At 42.7% G+C, this 22,602-nt stretch overlaps 1 protein-coding gene across 2 annotated transcripts in view; it reads right to left on the minus strand.

The window, feature by feature from the left end:
- SRPK1 (SRSF protein kinase 1) overlaps window positions 1–22,602 on the minus strand; it is a 179,846-nt gene that overhangs the window by 100,999 nt on the left and 56,245 nt on the right. For both annotated transcript variants that reach the window (XM_053706807.1, XM_053706809.1), the window contains exons 6-8: window positions 4,402–4,489; window positions 4,180–4,286; window positions 3,481–3,646 (exon numbers count right to left, since the gene is read on the minus strand). In XM_053706807.1, the coding sequence (XP_053562782.1) occupies window positions 3,481–3,646; window positions 4,180–4,286; window positions 4,402–4,489 (361 nt within the window). The remainder of the gene's footprint in view (window positions 1–3,480; window positions 3,647–4,179; window positions 4,287–4,401; window positions 4,490–22,602) is intronic.

The raw sequence follows: 22,602 nt of genomic DNA on the forward strand, positions 1-22,602 counted from the left end.
AAGAAAAGCTAAAATGAGCAGAGGTGACTGAAGTTATAAATAATAAAAAAACATAATCTGTCTAAAATTGACAGGGAGGGCCATGGACTCATCGTATCGTAGAAGAAATCAATTTATCAGGTAAGCATAAATTTCCTTTTCTTCTACAAGATACGAGTCCACGGATTTCATCCTTACTAGTGGGATACAATACCAAAGCAACACGGATGAAAGGGAGGGACAAGACAGAGACCTAAATGGAAGGCACTACTGCTTGAAAAACTTTCCTCCCAAAAACAGCCTCAGAAGAAGCAAAAGTATCAAATTTGGAAAACTTGGAAAAAGTATGAAGAGACGACCAAGTCGCAGCTTTACAAATCTCTTCCACAGATGCATCATTTTTAAAAGCCCATGTGGAAGCCACAGCGCTAGTAGAATGAGCCTTAATTCTTTCAGGAGGCTGCTGTCCAGCAGTCTCATATGCCAGGCGGATGATACTTCTCAGCCAGAAGGAAAGAGAGGTAGCCGTAGCTTTCTGACCCCTACGCTTTCCAGAATAAACAATGAACAATGAAGATGATTGACGGAAATCCTTAGTTGCCTGTAAGTAAAACTTTAAGGCACGGACCATGTCCAAGTTATGTAACAGACACTCCTTCTTGGAAGGAGGATTAGGACACAAAGAAGGAACAATAATTTCCTGATTAATATTCTTATTTGAAACAACCTTAGAAAGAAATCCAGGTTTGGTACGTAAAACCACCTTATCAGAATGAAAAATGATATAAGGTGAATCACACTGTAATGCTGAAAGCTCTGAAACTCGTCGAGCAGAAGAAATAGCAACCAAAAACAAAACTTTCCAAGATAATAACTTTATATCTATGGAATGTAAAAGGTTCAAACGGAACCCCTTGAAGAACTCTAAGAACTAAATTCAAACTCCAGGGAGGAGTAATTGGTCTAAATACAGGCTTAATTCTGGTTAGAGCCTGACAAAAAGACTGAATATCTGGCACATCTGCCAAACGCTTGTGAAACAAAATTGACAACGCTGAAATTTGTCCCTTTAAGGAACTAGCTGATAAGCCTTTCTCCAATCCTTCTATGAGAAAAGACAGAATCCTAGGAATCCTAAATTTACTCCACGAGTAGCCCCTGGATTCACACCAATAAAGATATTTACGCCATATCTTATGATAGATTTTTCTAGTGACAGGCTTTCTAGCCTGTATCAAAGTATTGCTAACTAAATCAGAGAATCCTCGCTTCGATAAAATCAAGCGTTTAATCTCCACGCAGTCAGCTGCAGAGAAGTTAGATTTGGATGTTGGAAAGGACCTTGAATGAGAAGGTCCGGTCTCAAAGGAAGTTTCCACAGCGGTAGCAAAGACATGTCCACTAGATCCGCATACCAAGTCCTGCATGGCCACGCAGGCGCTATCAGGATCACCGAAGCTCTCTCCTGTTTGATTCGAGCAATCACGTGTGGCAGGAGAGGAAACGGTGGAAACACATAAGCTAGGCTGAACGACCAAGGCACTGCCAAGGCATCTATCAGTTCTGCCTGGGGATCCCTTGACCTGGATCCGTATCTTGGAAGCTTGGCATTCTGCCGAGATGACATTAGATCCAATTCAGGTTTGCCCCATCGGAGAACTCAATAAGGTAAAAACCTCCGGGTGTAGTTCCCACTCCCCCGGATGAAAGGTCTGTCTGCTCAGAAAGTCAGCTTCCCAGCTCTCTACTCCTGGGATGTGGATTGCTGACAGATGACAAAAGTGGGCCTCTGCCCAACGGATTATCTTGGATACCTCTCTCATCGCTAAGGAACTTCTTGTTCCCCCCTGATGGTTGATATAGGCCACAGTAGTGATGTTGTCCGACTGGAATCTGATGAATTTGGACGAAGCCAACTGAGGCCATGCCTGAAGTGCATTGAATATTGCTCTCAGTTCCAGAATATTGATTGGAAGTAGAGACTCCACCTGAGTCCAAACACCCTGAGCCTTCAGGGAATTCCAGACTGCACCCCAGCCCAGAAGGCTGGCGTCCGTTGTCACTATCACCCAAGAGGGTCTGCGGAAGAAAGTCCCCTGGGACAGATGATCCAGCGACAACGACCAAAGAAGAGAGTCTCTGGTTTCTTGATCTAGATTTATCGCATAATCCCCATTCCACTGACCGAGCATGCACAACTGCAGCGGTCTGAGATGAAAATGAGCAAACGGAATGATGTCCATTGCCGCTACCATTAATCCGATTACCTTCATACACTGAGCCACTGATGGCCGAGGAGTGGACTGAAGTGCTCGGCAAGTATTTAGAATTTTTGATTTTCTGACTTCCGTCAGGAATATCTTCATGGCAACCGAGTCTATCAGAGTTCCCAAGAAAGGAACCCTTGTCTGTGGAACCAGTGAACTCTTCTCTATGTTCACCTTCCAGCCGTGAGTTCTCAGAAAAGACAGCACTGTGTCCGTGTGAGATTTTGTCAGATGATATGTTGACGCTTGGATCAGAATATCGTCCAGGTAAGGTGCCACCACTATGCCAGGCTGCCCCAGTGTCTTAACCATGCTGCTGCAATAAGCCCTGCATTTGTAACAACGATAATTTACACAGGATTTCAGCACCACCATGATATATAGGTCTACTGCTTACCCCTTCCCAACCTGGGAACTATGTCAGCCAATTCTGATATACCATAGTCTCTTCAGAAATAAATGACTGCACATACCTCAATGCTGCTTGTAGCATGAAAACGTTCCCCACACTGAAGATTCCTCTTGCACTCCTCAGTAGCTCTGTGGGAACCAACATGGATCTTAGTGACATTTGCTAAGATCATCAACCTCAAGGCAGAAATCTTCTTCTATATCCTGCCTGAGAAAAATAGTACTCACCGGTACCATTTTAAAATAACAAACTTCTTGATTGAAGAAACTAAAAACTATTCCTAATACTAGCATAGGCAAAGAGAATGACTGGGGGTGGAGGGGAAGGGAGGAGCTATATATACAGCTCTACTGTGGTGTCCTTTGCCACTTCCTGTTAGCAGGAGGATAATTTCCCACAAGTAAGGATGAAATCCGTGGATTCGTCGTATCTTGTAGAAGAAATCCACATATTTTCTCTTTCATGATTCAGATAGATGATACAATTTAAACAATTTCCAATTTACTTCTATTATCTAATTTGCTATGTTTTCTTGCTATCCTTTGTTGGAGCAGCAATGCACTATTGGGAGCTAGCTGAAAGCCAATAAGCAAGAGAAATGAATGTGCAGCCACCAATTAGCAGCTTCTAAATCTATCCATGTATACTTTTCAACAAAGGATATAAAGAGAATGAAACAAATTAAATAGAAATACATTGGAAAGCTATTCAAAATGCCATGCTCTGTCTGAATTATAAAAAAAAAAAAAAAACATGTTTCATGTCCCTTTAAGTTGAAGAGTGAAACAGAAAAAGCTCAGTGAGCAAGACAAAATAAAATACCTGCAGAGCCAGAAGGAGGTGGTGCCCCAGAGCGTTGCCATTCTGTTGCCTCAGCAGCTAGCCTGCGTACATATGTCTCATTTACACAAAGCAGGATATTCTCTGGCTTAATATCTGTATGGATGATCTGACATTTGGTGTGAAGATAGTCTAGGCCTTGTAAAACCTTAAAAATAGATAAATCCATTGATTCTTAATACAATTCCTGTCCTAAGACTCTTCTCCTTTTCTACATATAGTTTACCTCAACAACCATTCATCTTTTTTCCGATACTAACTTTCATACAACTAAATCACCTGTAGAGTGTTACTGGGGGGGGGTATTTGGGACAACATAAGAAAATAGGGTGACCAGTCAGGACATAAGCAGAATGGTCCAATAGGAGATTCCAAAAAATGTGAAGCGGTTGACACAACATTTGGATATAATGTATTTAGTACTAGCATGTAGAGCAGGAAATGGGTCGCAATAATGGCAAAAAAAAAAAAAAAAAAAAAAAAAGAAAACAGCATATAAAGTAAAATAAAGACTTGAAGATAAAGAGATGCCAATAAAACAAGACTATAACACAAATTACTGAGGGGAAGAGCAGTGTCCATACATCCTACACATTGATTATTAAGTAAAACGTTAGAGCAAATGACTATCATCAGACTATAGTAGAATTATGTGCAGAACACACCATCCCCATTTCATACCTGTTTGATTATGGTTTTCACACAAGTTAGAGGCAGTCCCTTGTAATTAGACTTTATGATCCACTTCAATAAGTGATGTCCAAGAACCTCAAACACCATACAGACATCTTGTGTGATGAGTCAAGGGGATAACAATACTACAACCACAAACTAAATGTGCAGCCTCTACACCTCTACCAAATAAAACCCTTACACTAAATGCACATTTACAAACAAGGATACGGGTTCCATTGACACCAGATATTTTGAAGTCATCTAAAAGTTGTACCACCTTTTCCCGACTTGGGTCATTGGGATCCGTGTTACGAACCTATTAAAAAGAAGAGGGGGATTAGAGAGTTTTTTTTGTCTAATCTAATAGGACATTTCAAAACAGGAAACCCCAACATTTTCTTTCATGATTTGGATAGAACATACAATTTCATAACAACTTTCCAATTTACTTCTGTTATAAAATTTACTTCATTCTCTTGTTATCCATTGCTGAAGGAACAGCATTGCACTACTGGCAGCTAGCTGAACATATCTAGTCAGCGAATCACAAGAGACAAATGTGTGCAGGCACCAATTAGCAGCTAGCTGTATGATATGTGCTTATTCTTTTTCAACAAGGGATACCAAGAGAACAAAGCTAATTTGAAAATAAAAGTGAATTTTAAAGTGTTTAAAAAAAAATAACATGATGTATCTGAATAATACAAGTTTAATTTTGACTTTCCTATCCCTATAAGGGATATGAAATACACAAATTTTCTTTTGGGATTTTATATACGTTTCCAATTTACTTTTATTATTACATTTCTATCATTCCCATGGTAGGTTTTGTTGAATAGATACCTAGGTAGGTATCTTGAGCACTATATGGCAGGAAATAGTGCTGCCATCTGGTGCTCTTGCAAATGAATAACTTTCTTTCAAAACTGCTGCCATATAGTGCTCCAGAGCTCAGGTTCCTGCTTTTCAATAAAAGCTACCAAGAGAAGGAATAAAATGTGATTCAAAGTGGTTTGCATGCTCTATCTGAACCAGGAAAACTTTTTTTATCAGGCTTGCAGAGGGGTGTCCAACTTAAAGGGACAGTATACACCAATTTTCATATAACTGCATGTAATAGACACTACTATAAAGAAGAATATGCACAGATACTGATCTAAAAATCCAGTTTAAAAACTTTCTTAGAAGCTTCCAGTTTAGCACTGTTGATGAGGTTAGGCTGGGACACCCAATAAAAGGGGCTAACAAAGCAGACTCTTTCCCCGTCCCCCATACAAGAAAAAGACAGATTATACAAAAAGGAGCATGCAGGAATCTATAGACTTCAGTCTACATCTGATACTTTGGGGCTTAGTTAGGAGACTGAAAATCAGCACAATGTTATTAAAACAAACAAAATTATACATTGCTACAAAAACACTCAGATGGGCTATATAAATGCATCATCTACAAATCATTTATGCAAAGAAAAAACATAATTTATGCTTACCTGATAAATTCCTTTCTTCTGTAGTGTGATCAGTCCACGGGTCATCATTACTTCTGGGATATTACTCCTCCCCAACAGGAAGTGCAAGAGGATTCACCCAGCAGAGCTGCATATAGCTCCTCCCCTCTACGTCACTCCCAGTCATTCGACCAAGGACCAACGAGAAAGGAAAAGCCAAGGGTGAAGTAGTGACTGGAGTATAAATTAAAAAATATTTACCTGCCTTAAAAAACAGGGCGGGCCGTGGACTGATCACACTACAGAAGAAAGGAATTTATCAGGTAAGCATAAATTATGTTTTCTTCTGTTAAGTGTGATCAGTCCACGGGTCATCATTACTTCTGGGATACCAATACCAAAGCAAAAGTACACGGATGACGGGAGGGATAGGCAGGCTCTTTATACAGAAGGAACCACTGCCTGAAGAACCTTTCTCCCAAAAATAGCCTCCGATGAAGCAAAAGTGTCAAATTTGTAAAATTTGGAAAAAGTATGAAGCGAAGACCAAGTTGCAGCCTTGCAAATCTGTTCAACAGAGGCCTCATTCTTGAAGGCCCAAGTGGAAGCCACAGCTCTAGTAGAATGAGCTGTAATTCTTTCAGGAGGCTGCTGTCCAGCAGTCTCATAAGCTAAACGAATTATGCTACGAAGCCAAAAAGAAAGAGAGGTAGCGGAAGCTTTTTGACCTCTCCTCTGCCCAGAGTAAATGACAAACAGAGAAGACGTTTGTCGAAATTCCTTAGTTGCCTGTAAGTAAAATTTTAGAGCACGGACTACATCCAGGTTGTGCAGTAGACGTTCCTTCTTTGAAGAAGGATTTGGGCATAAAGAAGGAACAACAATCTCTTGATTGATATTCCTGTTAGTAACTACCTTAGGTAAGAACCCAGGTTTAGTACGCAGGACTACCTTATCCGAATGAAAAATCAAATAAGGAGAATCACAATGTAAGGCTGATAATTCAGAGACTCTTCGAGCCGAGGAAATAGCCATTAAAAATAGAACTTTCCAAGATAACAACTTTATATCAATGGAATGAAGGGGTTCAAACGGAACGCCCTGAAAAACGTTAAGAACAAGGTTTAGACTCCATGGTGGAGCAACAGTTTTAAACACAGGCTTAATCCTGGTCAAAGCCTGACAAAAAGCCTGGACGTCAGGAACTTCTGACAGACGTTTGTGTAACAGAATGGACAGAGCTGAGATCTGTCCCTTTAATGAACTAGCAGATAAACCCTTTTCTAAACCTTCTTGTAGAAAAGACAATATCCTAGGAATCCTAACCTTACTCCAAGAGTAACCTTTGGATTCACACCAATATAGGTATTTACGCCATATCTTATGGTAAATCTTTCTGGTAACAGGTTTCCTAGCCTGTATTAAGGTATCAATAACTGACTCAGAAAACCCACGTCTTGATAAAATCAAGCGTTCAATTTCCAAGCAGTCAGCTTCAGAGAAGTTAGATTTTGATGTTTGAAGGGACCCTGTATCAGAAGGTCCTGTTTCAGAGGTAGAGACCAAGGTGGACAGGATGACATGTCCACCAGGTCTGCATACCAAGTCCTGCGTGGCCACGCAGGTGCTATTAGAATCACTGATGCTCTCTCTTGTTTGATTCTGGCAATCAATCGCGGAAGCAACGGGAAGGGTGGAAACACGTAAGCCATCCTGAAGTCCCAAGGTGCTGTCAGAGCATCTATCAGGACTGCTCCTGGATCCCTGGATCTGGACCCGTAACGAGGAAGCTTGGCGTTCTGTCGAGACGCCATGAGATCTATCTCTGGTTTGCCCCAACGTCGAAGTATTTGGGCAAAGACCTCCGGATGAAGTTCCCACTCCCCCGGATGAAAAGTCTGACGACTTAAGAAATCCGCCTCCCAGTTCTCCACTCCCGGGATGTGGATTGCTGACAGGTGGCAAGAGTGAGACTCTGCCCAGAGAATTATCTTTGATACTTCCATCATAGCTAGGGAGCTTCTTGTCCCTCCCTGATGGTTGATGTAAGCTAAAGTCGTGATGTTGTCCGACTGAAACCTGATGAACCCCCGAGTTGTCAACTGGGGCCAAGCCAGGAGGGCATTGAGAACTGCTCTCAATTCCAGAATGTTTATTGGCAGGAGACTCTCCTCCTGACTCCATTGTCCCTGAGCCTTCAGAGAATTCCAGACGGCACCCCAACCTAGAAGGCTGGCGTCTGTTGTTACAATTGTCCAGTCTGGTCTGCTGAATGGCATCCCCCTGGACAGATGTGGCCGAGAAAGCCACCATAGAAGAGAATTTCTGGTCTCTTGATCCAGATTCAGAGAAGGGGATAAGTCTGAGTAATCCCCATTCCACTGACTTAGCATGCACAGTTGCAGTGGTCTGAGGTGTAAGCGTGCAAAGGGTACTATGTCCATTGCCGCTACCATTAAGCCGATTCCCTCCATGCATTGAGCCACTGACGGGTGTTGAATGGAATGAAGGGTGCGGCAAGCACTTTGAAGTCTTGTTAGCCTGTCCTCTGTCAGGTAAATCTTCATTTCTACAGAATCTATAAGAGTCCCCAGGAAGGGAACTCTTGTGAGTGGAACGAGTGAACTTTTCTTTTCGTTCACCTTCCATCCATGTGAACTTAGAAATGCCAGCACTAACTCTGTATGAGACTTGGCAGTTTGAAAGCTTGAAGCTTGTATCAGAATGTCGTCTAGGTATGGAGCTACCGAGATTCCCCGCGGTCTTAGTACCGCCAGAAGAGCACCCAGAACCTTTGTGAAGATTCTTGGAGCTGTAGCCAATCCGAATGGAAGAGCCACAAACTGGTAATGCCTGTCTAGGAAGGCAAACCTTAGGTACCGATAATGATCTTTGTGAATTGGTATGTGAAGGTAAGTATCTTTTAAATCTACAGTGGTCATGTACTGACCCTCTTGGATCATAGGTAAAATTGTCCGAATAGTCTCCATCTTGAACGATGGAACTCTTAGGAATTTGTTTAGGATCTTTAAGTCCAGGATTGGTCTGAAAGTTCCCTCTTTTTTGGGAACCACAAACAGATTTGAGTAAAACCCCTGTCCCTGTTCCGATCGTGGAACTGGATGGATTACTCCCATTAACAAGAGCTCTTGTACGCAGCGTAGAAACGCCTCTTTCTTTGTCTGGATTGTTGACAATCTTGACAGATGAAATCTCTCTCTTGGAGGAGAGTATTTGAAGTCCAGAAGGTATCCCTGAGATATTATCTCTAGCGCCCAGGGATCCTGAACATCTCTTGCCCAAGCCTGGGCGAAGAGAGAAAGTCTGCCCCCCAATAGATCCGATCCCGGATCGGGGGCCCTCAATTCATGCTGTCTTAGGGGCAGCAGCAGGTTTCCTAGTCTGCTTGCCCTTGTTCCAGGACTGGTTAGGTTTCCAGCCTTGTCTGTAGCGAGCAACAGCTCCTTCCTGTTTTGGTGCAGAGGAAGTTGATGCTGCTCCAGCTTTGAAATTACGAAAGGAACGAAAATTAGACTGTCTAGTCTTGGCTTTGGCTTTGTCCTGAGGCAGGGCATGGCCTTTACCTCCTGTAATGTCAGCGATAATCTCTTTCAACCCGGGCCCGAATAAGGTCTGCCCTTTGAAAGGTATATTAAGCAATTTAGACTTAGAAGTAATATCAGCTGACCAGGATTTTAGCCACAGCGCCCTGCGTGCCTGAATGGCGAATCCTGAATTCTTCGCCGTAAGTTTAGTAAGATGTACTACGGCCTCCGAAATGAATGAATTAGATAGTTTAAGGACTCTAAGCCTGTCCGTAATGTCGTCCAGAGTAGCTGAACCAATGTTCTCTTCCAGAGACTCAATCCAGAATGCCGCTGCAGCCGTGATCGGCGCAATGCATGCAAGGGGTTGCAATATAAAACCTTGTTGAACAAACATTTTCTTAAGGTAACCCTCTAACTTTTTATCCATTGGATCTGAAAAAGCACAGCTATCCTCCACCGGGATAGTGGTACGCTTAGCTAAGGTAGAAACTGCTCCCTCCACCTTAGGGACCGTTTGCCATAAGTCCCTTGTGGTGGCGTCTATTGGAAACATTTTTCTAAATATCGGAGGGGGTGAGAACGGCACACCGGGTCTATCCCACTCCTTAGTAACAATTTCAGTAAGTCTCTTAGGTATAGGAAAAACCTCAGTACTCGTCGGTACCGCAAAATATTTATCCAACCTACACATTTTCTCTGGTATTGCAACTGTGTTACAATCATTCAGAGCCGCTAACACCTCCCCTAGTAATACACGGAGGTTTTCCAGTTTAAATTTAAAATTTGAAATATCTGAATCCAGTCTGTTTGGATCAGAACCGTCACCCACAGAATGAAGTTCTCCGTCCTCATGTTCTGCCACCTGTGACGCAGTGTCTGACATGGCCCTAATATTATCAGCGCACTCTGTTCTCACCCCAGAGTGATCACGCTTACCTCTTAGTTCTGGTAATTTAGCCAAAACCTCAGTCATAACAGTAGCCATATCCTGTAATGTGATTTGTAATGGCCGCCCAGATGTACTCGGCGCTACAATATCACGCACCTCCCTCTGAGCGGGAGATGTAGGTACTGACACGTGAGGCGAGTTAGTCGGCATAACTCTCCCCTCGTTGTTTGGTGAAATTTGTTCAATTTGTACAGATTGACTTTTATTTAAAGTAGCATCAATACAGTTAGTACATAAATTTCTATTGGGCTCCACTTTGGCATTGCAACAAATGACACAGGTATCATCCTCTGAATCAGACATGTTTAACACACTAGCAAATAAACTTGCAACTTGGAAATACAATTCAATTAGAATAATATTAAAACGTACTGTGCCTTTAAGAAGCACAGAAGATCTATGACAGTTGAAAATTAATAAATTGAAACAGTTATAGCCTCAATCCTTGTAAACACCACAACTTTAGCAAAGGTTTAATCCCATTAGCAAAGATAACAAATTCTGAAAGCAGGAAACAAATTACAGAATAAACGTTTTTTATCTCAGTCAAACTATAATTCTCACAGCTCTGCTGAGAGAAATTACCTCCCTCAAAATAAGTTTTGAAGACCCCTGAGCTCTGTAGAGATGAACCGGATCATGCAGGGAATACAATGAGTTGCTGACTGAAATATTTGATGCAGTAAAAGCGCCAAAAAAACGGCCCCTCCCCCTCATACACAGCAGTGAGGGAGAACAGAAACTGTCAGAAAAACAGATTAAGCACTGGCCAAGTGGAAAAATAGTGCCCAAACATTTATTCACTCAGTACCTCAGTAAATTAAAACGATTTTACATTCCAGCAAAAACGTTAAACATAATCTCTAGTTATTAAACCGCTTTATGTATTTCTTACAGTGTAATTCTAGTGAAGTACCATTCCCCAGAATACTGAAGTGTAAAGTATACATACATGACATTATATCGGTATGGCAGGATTTTCTCATCAATTCCATTGTCAGAAAATAAAAACTGCTACATACCTCTATGCAGATTCATCTGCCCGCTGTCCCCTGATCTGAAGTTTACCTCTCCTCAGATGGCCGAGAAACAGCAATATGATCTTAACTACTCCGGCTAAAATCATAACAAAAACTCTGGTAGATTCTTCTTCAAACTCTGCCAGAGAGATAATAACACACTCCGGTGCTATTTTAAAATAAACTTTTGATTGAAGATATAAAACTAAGTATAATCACCATAGTCCTCTCACACATCCTATCTAGTCGTTGGGTGCAAGAGAATGACTGGGAGTGACGTAGAGGGGAGGAGCTATATGCAGCTCTGCTGGGTGAATCCTCTTGCACTTCCTGTTGGGGAGGAGTAATATCCCAGAAGTAATGATGACCCGTGGACTGATCACACTTAACAGAAGAAATCTAGTGTATAATGTCCCTTTTACCAGCAAGCATAGGTTTTGGGAAGTTTCCTCATCAGCCAGTGAGCATTATTTGAAAGAACAAAACCAATAGAACTGTATTAGTGTCAGTTTGAATAGGTTTTCTTGGGGGTTTTTTTTACCAGATACTTTTAGAGCATGCTCAAATGCTGCCTCTTTATATAGACTAGAAAAACAAATAAACTACAAATTTTTCTTTCATGATTCAGAGAATACAATTTTAAACATTCCAATTTACTTTTATTATCTAATTTGCTGCAATCTTTATCTATCCTTTGTTAAATAAATAGCAATGCACATTGGTGAGACAATCACATGAGGCAATTATGTGCAGCCACCAATCAGAAGCTACCGAGCATATCTAGATATGCTTTTCAGGAAAGAATATCAAGAGAATGAAGCAAATTAAATAGTAGTAAATTAGAAAGTTGTTTAAAATGGTATTTTCTATCTGAATCATGAAAGAAAAAAATTGGGTTTAATGTCCCTTTAAGTATCACTTCCCTTCCCACAACCCCCAGTCATTTGACGAAGGTAAATGGAGAAAAAGGAGTAACACAAGGTGTAGAAGTGCCTGAGGTGTTGGTTAAAAACAGAATTTATGTTTACCTGATAAATTACTTTCTCCAACGGTGTGTCCGGTCCACGGCGTCATCCTTACTTGTGGGATATTCTCTTCCCCAACAGGAAATGGCAAAGAGCCCAGCAAAGCTGGTCACATGATCCCTCCTAGGCTCCGCCTACCCCAGTCATTCGACCGACGTTAAGGAGGAATATTTGCATAGGAGAAACCATATGGTACCGTGGTGACTGTAGTTAAAGAAAATAAATTATCAGACCTGATTAAAAAAACCAGGGCGGGCCGTGGACCGGACACACCGTTGGAGAAAGTAATTTATCAGGTAAACATAAATTCTGTTTTCTCCAACATAGGTGTGTCCGGTCCACGGCGTCATCCTTACTTGTGGGAACCAATACCAAAGCTTTAGGACACGGATGAAGGGAGGGAGCAAATCAGGTCACCTAAATGGAAGGCACCACGGCTTGCAAAACCTTTCTCCCAAAAATAGCCTCAGAAGAAGCAAAAGTATCAAACTTGTAAAATTTGGTAAAAGTGTGCAGTGAAGACCAAGTCGCTGCCCTACATATCTGATCAACAGAAGCCTCGTTCTTGAAGGCCCATGTGGAAGCCACAGCCCTAGTGGAATGAGCTGTGATTCTTTCGGGAGGCTGCCGTCCGGCAGTCTCGTAAGCCAATCTGATGATGCTTTTAATCCAAAAAGAAAGAGAGGTAGAAGTTGCTTTTTGACCTCTCCTTTGTTTGTCTAAAATCCTTTGTAGCATCTAAATAGAATTTTAGAGCGCGAACAACATCCAAATTGTGCAACAATCGTTCCTTCTTTGAAACTGGTTTCGGACACAGAGAAGGTACGATAATCTCCTGGTTAATGTTTTTGTTAGAAACAACTTTTGGAAGAAAACCAGGTTTAGTACGTAAAACCACCTTATCTGCATGGAACACCAGATAAGGAGGAGAACACTGCAGAGCAGATAATTCTGAAACTCTTCTAGCAGAAGAAATTGCAACTAAAAACAAAACTTTCCAAGATAATAACTTAATATCAACGGAATGTAAGGGTTCAAACGGAACCCCCTGAAGAACTGAAAGAACCAAATTGAGACCCCAAGGAGGAGTCAAAGGTTTGTAAACAGGCTTAATTCTAACCAGAGCCTGAACAAAGGCTTGAACATCTGGCACAGCTGCCAGCTTTTTGTGAAGTAACACAGACAAGGCAGAAATCTGTCCCTTCAGGGAACTTGCAGATAATCCTTTTTCCAATCCTTCTTGAAGGAAGGATAGAATCCTAGGAATCTTAACCTTGTCCCAAGGGAATCCTTTAGATTCACACCAACAGATATATTTTTTCCAAATTTTGTGGTAAATCTTTCTAGTTACAGGCTTTCTGGCCTGAACAAGAGTATCGATAACAGAATCTGAGAACCCTCGCTTCGATAAGATCAAGCGTTCAATCTCCAAGCAGTCAGCTGGAGTGAAACCAGGTTCGGATGTTCGAACGGACCCTGAACAAGAAGGTCTCGTCTCAAAGGTAGCTTCCAAGGTGGAGCCGATGACATATTCACCAGATCTGCATACCAAGTCCTGCGTGGCCACGCAGGAGCTATCAAGATCACCGACGCCCTCTCCTGATTGATCCTGGCCACCAGCCTGGGGATGAGAGGAAACGGCGGGAACACATAAGCTAGTTTGAAGGTCCAAGGTGCTACTAGTGCATCCACTAGAGCCGCCTTGGGATCCCTGGATCTGGACCCGTAGCAAGGAACTTTGAAGTTCTGACGAGAGGCCATCAGATCCATGTCTGGAATGCCCCACAGCTGAGTGACTTGGGCAAAGATTTCCGGATGGAGTTCCCACTCCCCCGGATGCAATGTCTGACGACTCAGAAAATCCGCTTCCCAATTTTCCACTCCTGGGATGTGGATAGCAGACAGGTGGCAGGAGTGAGACTCCGCCCATAGAATGATTTTGGTCACTTCTTCCATCGCTAGGGAACTCCTTGTTCCCCCCTGATGGTTGATGTACGCAACAGTTGTCATGTTGTCTGATTGAAACCGTATGAACTTGGCCCTCGCTAGCTGAGGCCAAGCCTTGAGAGCATTGAATATCGCTCTCAGTTCCAGAATATTTATCGGTAGAAGAGATTCTTCCCGAGACCAAAGACCCTGAGCTTTCAGGGATCCCCAGACCGCGCCCCAGCCCATCAGACTGGCGTCGGTCGTGACAATGACCCACTCTGGTCTGCGGAATGTCATCCCTTGTGACAGGTTGTCCAGGGACAGCCACCAACTGAGTGAGTCTCTGGTCCTCTGATTTACTTGTATCTTCGGAGACAAGTCTGTATAGTCCCCATTCCACTGACTGAGCATGCACAGTTGTAATGGTCTTAGATGAATGCGCGCAAAAGGAACTATGTCCATTGCCGCTACCATCAACCCGATCACTTCCATGCACTGAGCTATGGAAGGAAGAGGAACGGAATGAAGTATCCGACAAGAGTCTAGAAGTTTTGTTTTTCTGGCCTCTGTCAGGAAAATCCTCATTTCTAAGGAGTCTATTATTGTTCCCAAGAAGGGAACCCTTGTTGACGGAGATAGAGAACTCTTTTCCACGTTCACTTTCCATCCGTGAGATCTGAGAAAGGCCAGGACAATGTCCGTGTGAGCCTTTGCTTGAGGAAGGGACGACGCTTGAATCAGAATGTCGTCCAAGTAAGGTACTACAGCAATGCCCCTTGGTCTTAGCACAGCTAGAAGGGACCCTAGTACCTTTGTGAAAATCCTTGGAGCAGTGGCTAATCCGAAAGGAAGCGCCACGAACTGGTAATGTTTGTCCAGGAATGCGAACCTTAGGAACCGATGATGTTCCTTGTGGATAGGAATATGTAGATACGCATCCTTTAAATCCACCGTGGTCATGAATTGACCTTCCTGGATGGAAGGAAGAATAGTTCGAATGGTTTCCATCTTGAACGATGGAACCTTGAGAAACTTGTTTAAGATCTTGAGATCTAAGATTGGTCTGAACGTTCCCTCTTTTTTGGGAACTATGAAACGATTGGAGTAGAACCCCATCCCTTGTTCTCTTAATGGAACAGGATGAATCACTCCCATTTTTAACAGGTCTTCTACACAATGTAAGAATGCCTGTCTTTTTATGTGGTCTGAAGACAACTGAGACCTGTGGAACCTCCCCCTTGGGGGAAGTCCCTTGAATTCCAGAAGATAACCTTGGGAGACTATTTCTAGCGCCCAAGGATCCAGAACATCTCTTGCCCAAGCCTGAGCGAAGAGAGAGAGTCTGCCCCCCACCAGATCCGGTCCCGGATCGGGGGCCAACATTTCATGCTGTCTTGGTAGCAGTGGCAGGTTTCTTGGCCTGCTTTCCCTTGTTCCAGCCTTGCATTGGTCTCCAAGCTGGCTTGGCTTGAGAAGTATTACCCTCTTGCTTAGAGGACGTAGCACTTTGGGCTGGTCCGTTTCTACGAAAGGGACGAAAATTAGGTTTATTTTTTGCCTTGAAAGGCCGATCCTGAGGAAGGGCGTGGCCCTTACCCCCAGTGATATCAGAGATAATCTCTTTCAAGTCAGGGCCAAACAGCGTTTTCCCCTTGAAAGGAATGTTAAGTAGCTTGTTCTTGGAAGACGCATCAGCCGACCAAGATTTCAACCAAAGCGCTCTGCGCGCCACAATAGCAAACCCAGAATTCTTAGCCGCTAACCTAGCCAATTGCAAAGTGGCGTCTAGGGTAAAAGAATTAGCCAATTTGAGAGCATTGATTCTGTCCATAATCTCCTCATAAGGAGGAGAATCACTATCGACCGCCTTTATCAGCTCATCGAACCAGAAACATGCGGCTGTAGCGACAGAACAACGCATGAAATTGGTTGTAGAAGGTAACCCTGCTGAACAAACATCTTTTTAAGCAAACCTTCTAATTTTTTATCCATAGGATCTTTGAAAGCACAACTATCCTCTATGGGTATAGTGGTGCGTTTGTTTAAAGTGGAAACCGCTCCCTCGACCTTGGGGACTGTCTGCCATAAGTCCTTTCTGGGGTCGACCATAGGAAACAATTTTTTAAATATGGGGGGAGGGACGAAAGGAATACCGGGCCTTTCCCATTCTTTATTAACAATGTCCGCCACCCGCTTGGGTATAGGAAAAGCTTCTGGGAGCCCCGGCACCTCTAGGAACTTGTCCATTTTACATAGTTTCTCTGGGATGACCAACTTGTCACAATCATCCAGAGTGGATAATACCTCCTTAAGCAGAATGCGGAGATGTTCCAACTTAAATTTAAATGCAATCACATCAGGTTCAGCTTGTTGAGAAATGTTCCCTGAATCAGTAATTTCTCCCTCAGACAAAACCTCCCTGGCCCCATCAGACTGGGTTAGGGGCCCTTCAGAAATATTATTATCAGCGTCGTCATGCTCTTCAGTATCTAAAACAGAGCAGCCGCGCTTACGCTGATAAGTGTTCATTTTGGCTAAAATGTTTTTGACAGAATTATCCATTACAGCCGTTAATTGTTGCATAGTAAGGAGTATTGGCGCTCTAGATGTACTAGGGGCCTCCTGAGTGGGCAAGACTCGTGTAGACGAAGGAGGGAATGATGCAGTACCATGCTTACTCCCCTCACTTGAGGAATCATCTTGAGCATCATTGTCATAGTCACATAAATCACATTTATTTAAATGAATAGGAATTCTGGCTTCCCCACATTCAGAACACAGTCTATCTGGTAGTTCAGACATGTTAAACAGGCATAAACTTGATAACAAAGTACAAAAAAACGTTTTAAAATAAAACCGTTACTGTCACTTTAAATTTTAAACTGAACACACTTTATTACTGCAATTGCGAAAAAACATGAAGGAATTGTTCAAAATTCACCAAATTTTCACCACAGTGTCTTAAAACCTTAAAAGTATTGCACACCAAATTTGGAAGCTTTAACCCTTAAAATAACGGAACCGGAGCCGTTTTGAACTTTAACCCCTTTACAGTCCCTGGTATCTGCTTTGCTGAGACCCAACCAAGCCCAAAGGGGAATACGATACCAAATGACGCCTTCAGAAAGCCTTTTCTAAGTATCAGAGCTCCTCTCACATGCGACTGCATGCCATGCTCTCAAAAACAAGTGCGCCACACCGGCACGAAAATGAGGCTCTGCCTATGCTTTGGGAAAGCCCCTAAGAATAAGGTGTCTAAAACAGTGCCTGCCGATATTATTATATCAAAATACCCAGATAAAATGATTCCTCAAGGCTAAATATGTGTTAATAATGAATCGATTTAGCCCAGAAAAAGTCTACAGTCTTAATAAGCCCTTGTGAAGCCCTTATTTACGATCGTAATAAACATGGCTTACCGGATCCCATAGGGAAAATGACAGCTTCCAGCATTACATCGTCTTGTTAGAATGTGTCATACCTCAAGCAGCAAGAGACTGCTCACTGTTCCCCCAACTGAAGTTAATTGCTCTCAACAGTCCTGTGTGGAACAGCCATGGATTTTAGTGACGGTTGCTAAAATCATTTTCCTCATACAAACAGAAATCTTCATCTCTTTTCTGTTTCTGAGTAAATAGTACATGCCAGCACTATTTCAAAATAACAAACTCTTGATTGAATAATAAAAACTACAGTTAAACACTAAAAAACTCTAAGCCATCTCCGTGGAGATGTTGCCTGTACAACGGCAAAGAGAATGACTGGGGTAGGCGGAGCCTAGGAGGGATCATGTGACCAGCTTTGCTGGGCTCTTTGCCATTTCCTGTTGGGGAAGAGAATATCCCACAAGTAAGGATGACGCCGTGGACCGGACACACCTATGTTGGAGAAAAGAACCGTCTTAATAAAAAGGGCGGGGCCGTGGACTAATATCCGGAAAGAAATTAATTCATCAGGTAAGCATATCTATCTATTAGGTTTTTGTTAAGTGCGGCTACTCACCCGTAAGGGTCTCAAGGCGCTTGGGGTTGCTGCAGTTCAGTCGAAGAGCCAGGTCTTGAGGTCCTTTCTGAACTTAGTTAGGGAGGTAGCTTGTCTGAGGTTCAGTGGGAGAGAGTTCCATGTCTTGGCTGCCAAATGAGAGAAGGATCTGCCTCCCACTGTGGTCTTCCTGATGCGGGGAATGACTGCGAGGGCTTGGTCAGCCGATCGAAGCTGTCTGGCGGGGGTGTAGGTGGTGACGCGGTGGTTGACATATTCGGGACCGATGTTGTGGAGGGCCTTGAACGTGTGGGTGAGAAGCTTGAACGTGATCCTTTTGTTGATGGGTAGCCAGTGCAGGTCTCACAGGTGTTTGGTGATGTGGCATTGGCGAAGTAGGTCAAGAATGAGTCTGGCCGAGGCATTCTGGTTGCGCTTGAGTCTGTTTTGGAGCTTGATGGTAGAGCCCGCATAGAGTGAGTTGCCGTAGACCAGTCGGCTGCTGACGAGGGCATGGATGACTGTCTTCCTTGTCTCGGTTGGGACTTGAAGATCCTTCACAGCAGGTGGAGTATGTAAAAGCATGAAGAGGAGACTACGTTGACATGTCGGTCCATGGAGAGCAAAGAGTCCAGGATGACGTGCGTGGTCGGTGGGGGTAGGCGGGTGTCCAAGAGCTGTGGGCCACCAGGAGTTATCCCAGGCAAATGTGGTGGGTCAGAGGAGGACGACTTCAGTCTTGTCTGCGTTCAGCTTGAGGCAGCATAAATTTTGTTTTCTTTCCTAAGATATGGCGAGTCCACAGCATCATCAATTACTATTGGGAACCAATACACAAGCTAGAGGACACATTAGGGAGGGACAAGACAGGTAACGTAAACAGAAGGTACCACTACTTGAAGAACCTTTCTCCCAAAAGAAGCCTCAGCCGAGGCAAAAGTATAAAATTTGAAATTTATTGAAAAGGTATACAGAGAAGACCAAGTTGCAGCCTTGCAATCTTTTCCACGGAAGCTTCATTTTGAAAGCCCAAGAAGAAGAGATAGACCTAAGCCAACAGAATTAAACTTCTCAACCAGAGAGAAAAAGCAGAAGCTTTCTGACCTTTAAGTTTCCCAGAGAAACAAACAGACAGAGCAGAAAACTGGCGAAATTCCTTAGTCGCCTTTAGTTAAAACTTTAAGCACGCACAACATCCAAGTTGAGCAACAACCTTTCTTTATGAGAAGATGATCAAGGACATAGAGAAGGAATCACAATTTCCTGATTAACATATATGTCTGGAACCACCATAGGAAGGAAACCTAACTAGAACAAAAATTGACAAGAAAGAGAAGATAAGGGTGAATCAAACTTCAAGGATAAGAATTCCAAAACTCTCCGAGCAGAAAAGATAGCAATAAGAAACAAAACCTTCCAAGATAACAAATATCTATGGAATGCAAAGGCTCAAACGGAGCCTGCTGTAAAAAACTTTAAGAACAAAGTTAAAGCTCCTTGAAAGAGCAACAGACTAAAACACAGGCCTAATTCTGATCAAAGCCTGACAAAAAGATTGCACATTTGGCACGTACGCCAGACACTAAATGTATCAAAAGGAAAATGCAGAAATCTGACCCTTAAGGGTACTGACAAAAACCCTTCTCCAGACCTTCCTGGAGAAAGACAAAATTCTAGGAATCCTGACCCTACTCCAAAAGTAGCCCTTGGATTCACACCAATAAAGACATATACGCCATAACTTAAAGGGATACTGAACCCAAATTTTTTTCTTTCATGATTCAGATAGAGCATGCAATTTTAAGCAACTTTCAAATTTACTTCTATTATCAATTTTAATTCATTCTCTTGCTATCTTTATTTGAAAAAAGAAGGCATCTCAGCTAAGGAGCCAGCAAATGTTTGCTTCAGGACCATGGACAGCACTTGTTTATTGGTGCTGACCAATCAGCAAGGACAACCCAGGTTGTTCACTAAAAATGGGCCGGCATCTAAACTTACATTCTTGCTTTTCAAATAAACATACCAAGAGAATGAAGAAAATGTGATAATAGGAGTAAATTAGAAATTTGCTTAAAAATGCATGCTCTTTGTGAATCATGAAAGAAAGTTTTTGAGTACAGTGTCCCTTTAAGGCAAATCTCTCCAACAGGCTTACAAGCCTGAATCATGGTCTCAAAGACTGACTCATAAAACCCACACTTAGAACTAAGCTTTAATCTCCACGCAGAAAGCTGCAGAGAAACTAAAGAATGGGCCCTGAATTAGAAGGTCCCCCCTCATGAACAACCACCCAGGTGGAAGAGATACATCCCCGCTAGGTCAGTATCTAGATCCTGCGAGACTATGCTGGAACTATAAAAAATACAGAAGCCCACTCCTATGTGATACAAGCAAAGGCTCGTGGAAGGAGAGAAAACTGAGGAACAGGGATGTCAGACTGAAAACCCAAGAACCGTCAGGGATTTTGACATAGCAGCCTGCTGATCTGTAGACCCTTAAACATAAATGAGAAAATCTGGCGCACTGCCATCTCCAACTTCAACACCCCTCATTTGAGGGTTAACCTGGAGAACACCTCCACTCCCCGGAATTAACTGACTCTCTAGACGTCCGCTCCCGGCATCCACTCCTGGAATGCGAATAGACAACAAAATGAGCGTCCACCCACCGAACAATGCGTGCCAATCAAGGCTAAGGAACTCCAGGTTCCTCCCAGGTGGTTGATGTAAACCAACTCCAAGATGGTTATGGAACAGCAGACTCCTCCCAAGTCCATAGTCCCCAACCTAACAGGCTGGCATCCGTGGTCATCATTACTCAGGAAGGTCTCCTGAAGCATGTGTCCAGAGACAGATGCTCCTGCGAAAACCACCACATGAAATAATCTCATGCCGACAGATCTAGATCTATCCTCCGAGACAGAACCACATGATCCCTGTTCTACTATCTGAGCATGCATAACCGCAAACTCTCAGATGGAATTGAGCAAGGAATGATGTCCAATGAAGAAATCATCAGACCAATGACCTCCATACATTGAGCCAGAGTGCAGAAAGACACACGAGAAAAGAATCCTTGATTATTCTGACCTCTCACAAAAATATTGACAGAGATAGCAAACTAATATGGTCCCTAAGAAAAATATCCATGTAGCTGTAACAAGGGAACCCATTTTCAGATTCACTTCCCATCCGTGGGAATGAAGAACAGACAACAAGATCTCTGTATGAGATTATGCTTGTTGAAAAAAAAAATGAATGATGCCACAGAATACCCTGAAACCTGATCACTACCAATATAGCCCCCTCTGGGAGCTGTGGCAATGCCAAAGGGAAGAGCCATAGACAGAGTGTTTGACAGAAAGGCAAAACTCAGGAACTTAAAAAAAAATAAAAAAAAAAAAATAAAAAAAAAATACACGTCCTCCAGGTCTATGGTAACCATTAACCGACCCCTTTGGACCAAGGGAGCATGAAACCACTGGTTCCCATTTGAAGGACAATACCCTGAGAAAACTTGTTGAGACACTAACATAGGACGAAAAATTCCCTCTTTTGGGAACCACAAACAGGAATGAATAGAATTCTAGAGCCTGCTGCCTTACAGGAACTGGAACTATCACTCACAGGGAAGAGAAATCCCAAACGCACTTAAAAAATGCCTGACTTATCTTGCCTGCAGATAAAATTGAGAGGAGAAACCTGCCTCTGGGAGGAAGGTATGAATTCTCTGTAGAAAACCTGAGATACTTTGTCCACAGCCTATCTGGGACATCTCATATCCATGTTTGAAAACAAAACAGAGATTCCACCCGCCCACCTGGAACGATCCCGGATTAGGGGCTAACTCCTTTAGGTCTATTCATCTTTGCTTGTGGTAGAAAAGACCATTTTCCACCCGTAGTATCAGAAATAGTCCTGTCAGATCAGGACCAAACAAGGTCTTACCCTTGTAAGAAAGTGACAGAAACTTGGCCTTAAAGGAAAATCCACTGACCATGGATACAACCACAACGCCCCGTGTGCTAGCACGGCAAAGCCAAATATCTTGTTTCCTGGCTAAAAAGCTGCACCTTAGCATCAGAAATAAAATAAGTGGCTAGCTTAAAGGGACAGTCTACACCAGAATTGGCATTGGTTTAAAAGTCAGATAATCCCTTTTTTACCCATTCCCCAGTTTTGCATAACCAACACAGTTATATTTATATATTTTTTACCTCTGTGATTATCTTGTATCTAAGCCTCTGCAAACTGTCCCTTTATTTCAGTTCTTTTGACAGACTTGCAGTTTGGCCAATCAGTGCCTGCTCCCAGATTACTTCACGTGCACGAGCACAGTGTTATCTATATGAAATACGTGAACTAACACCCTCTAGTGGTGAAAAACTGTTAAAATGCATTCTGAAAAGAGGTGGCCTTCAAGGTCTAAGAAATTAGCATATGAACCTCCCAGGTTAAGCTTTCAACTAAGAATACCAAGAGAACAAATCAAAATTGGTGATAAAAGTAAATTGGAAAATTGTTTAAAA

Source organism: Bombina bombina, chromosome 3 (assembly GCF_027579735.1).
Source record: "Bombina bombina isolate aBomBom1 chromosome 3, aBomBom1.pri, whole genome shotgun sequence".
Taxonomy (NCBI): Eukaryota; Metazoa; Chordata; class Amphibia; order Anura; family Bombinatoridae; genus Bombina; species Bombina bombina.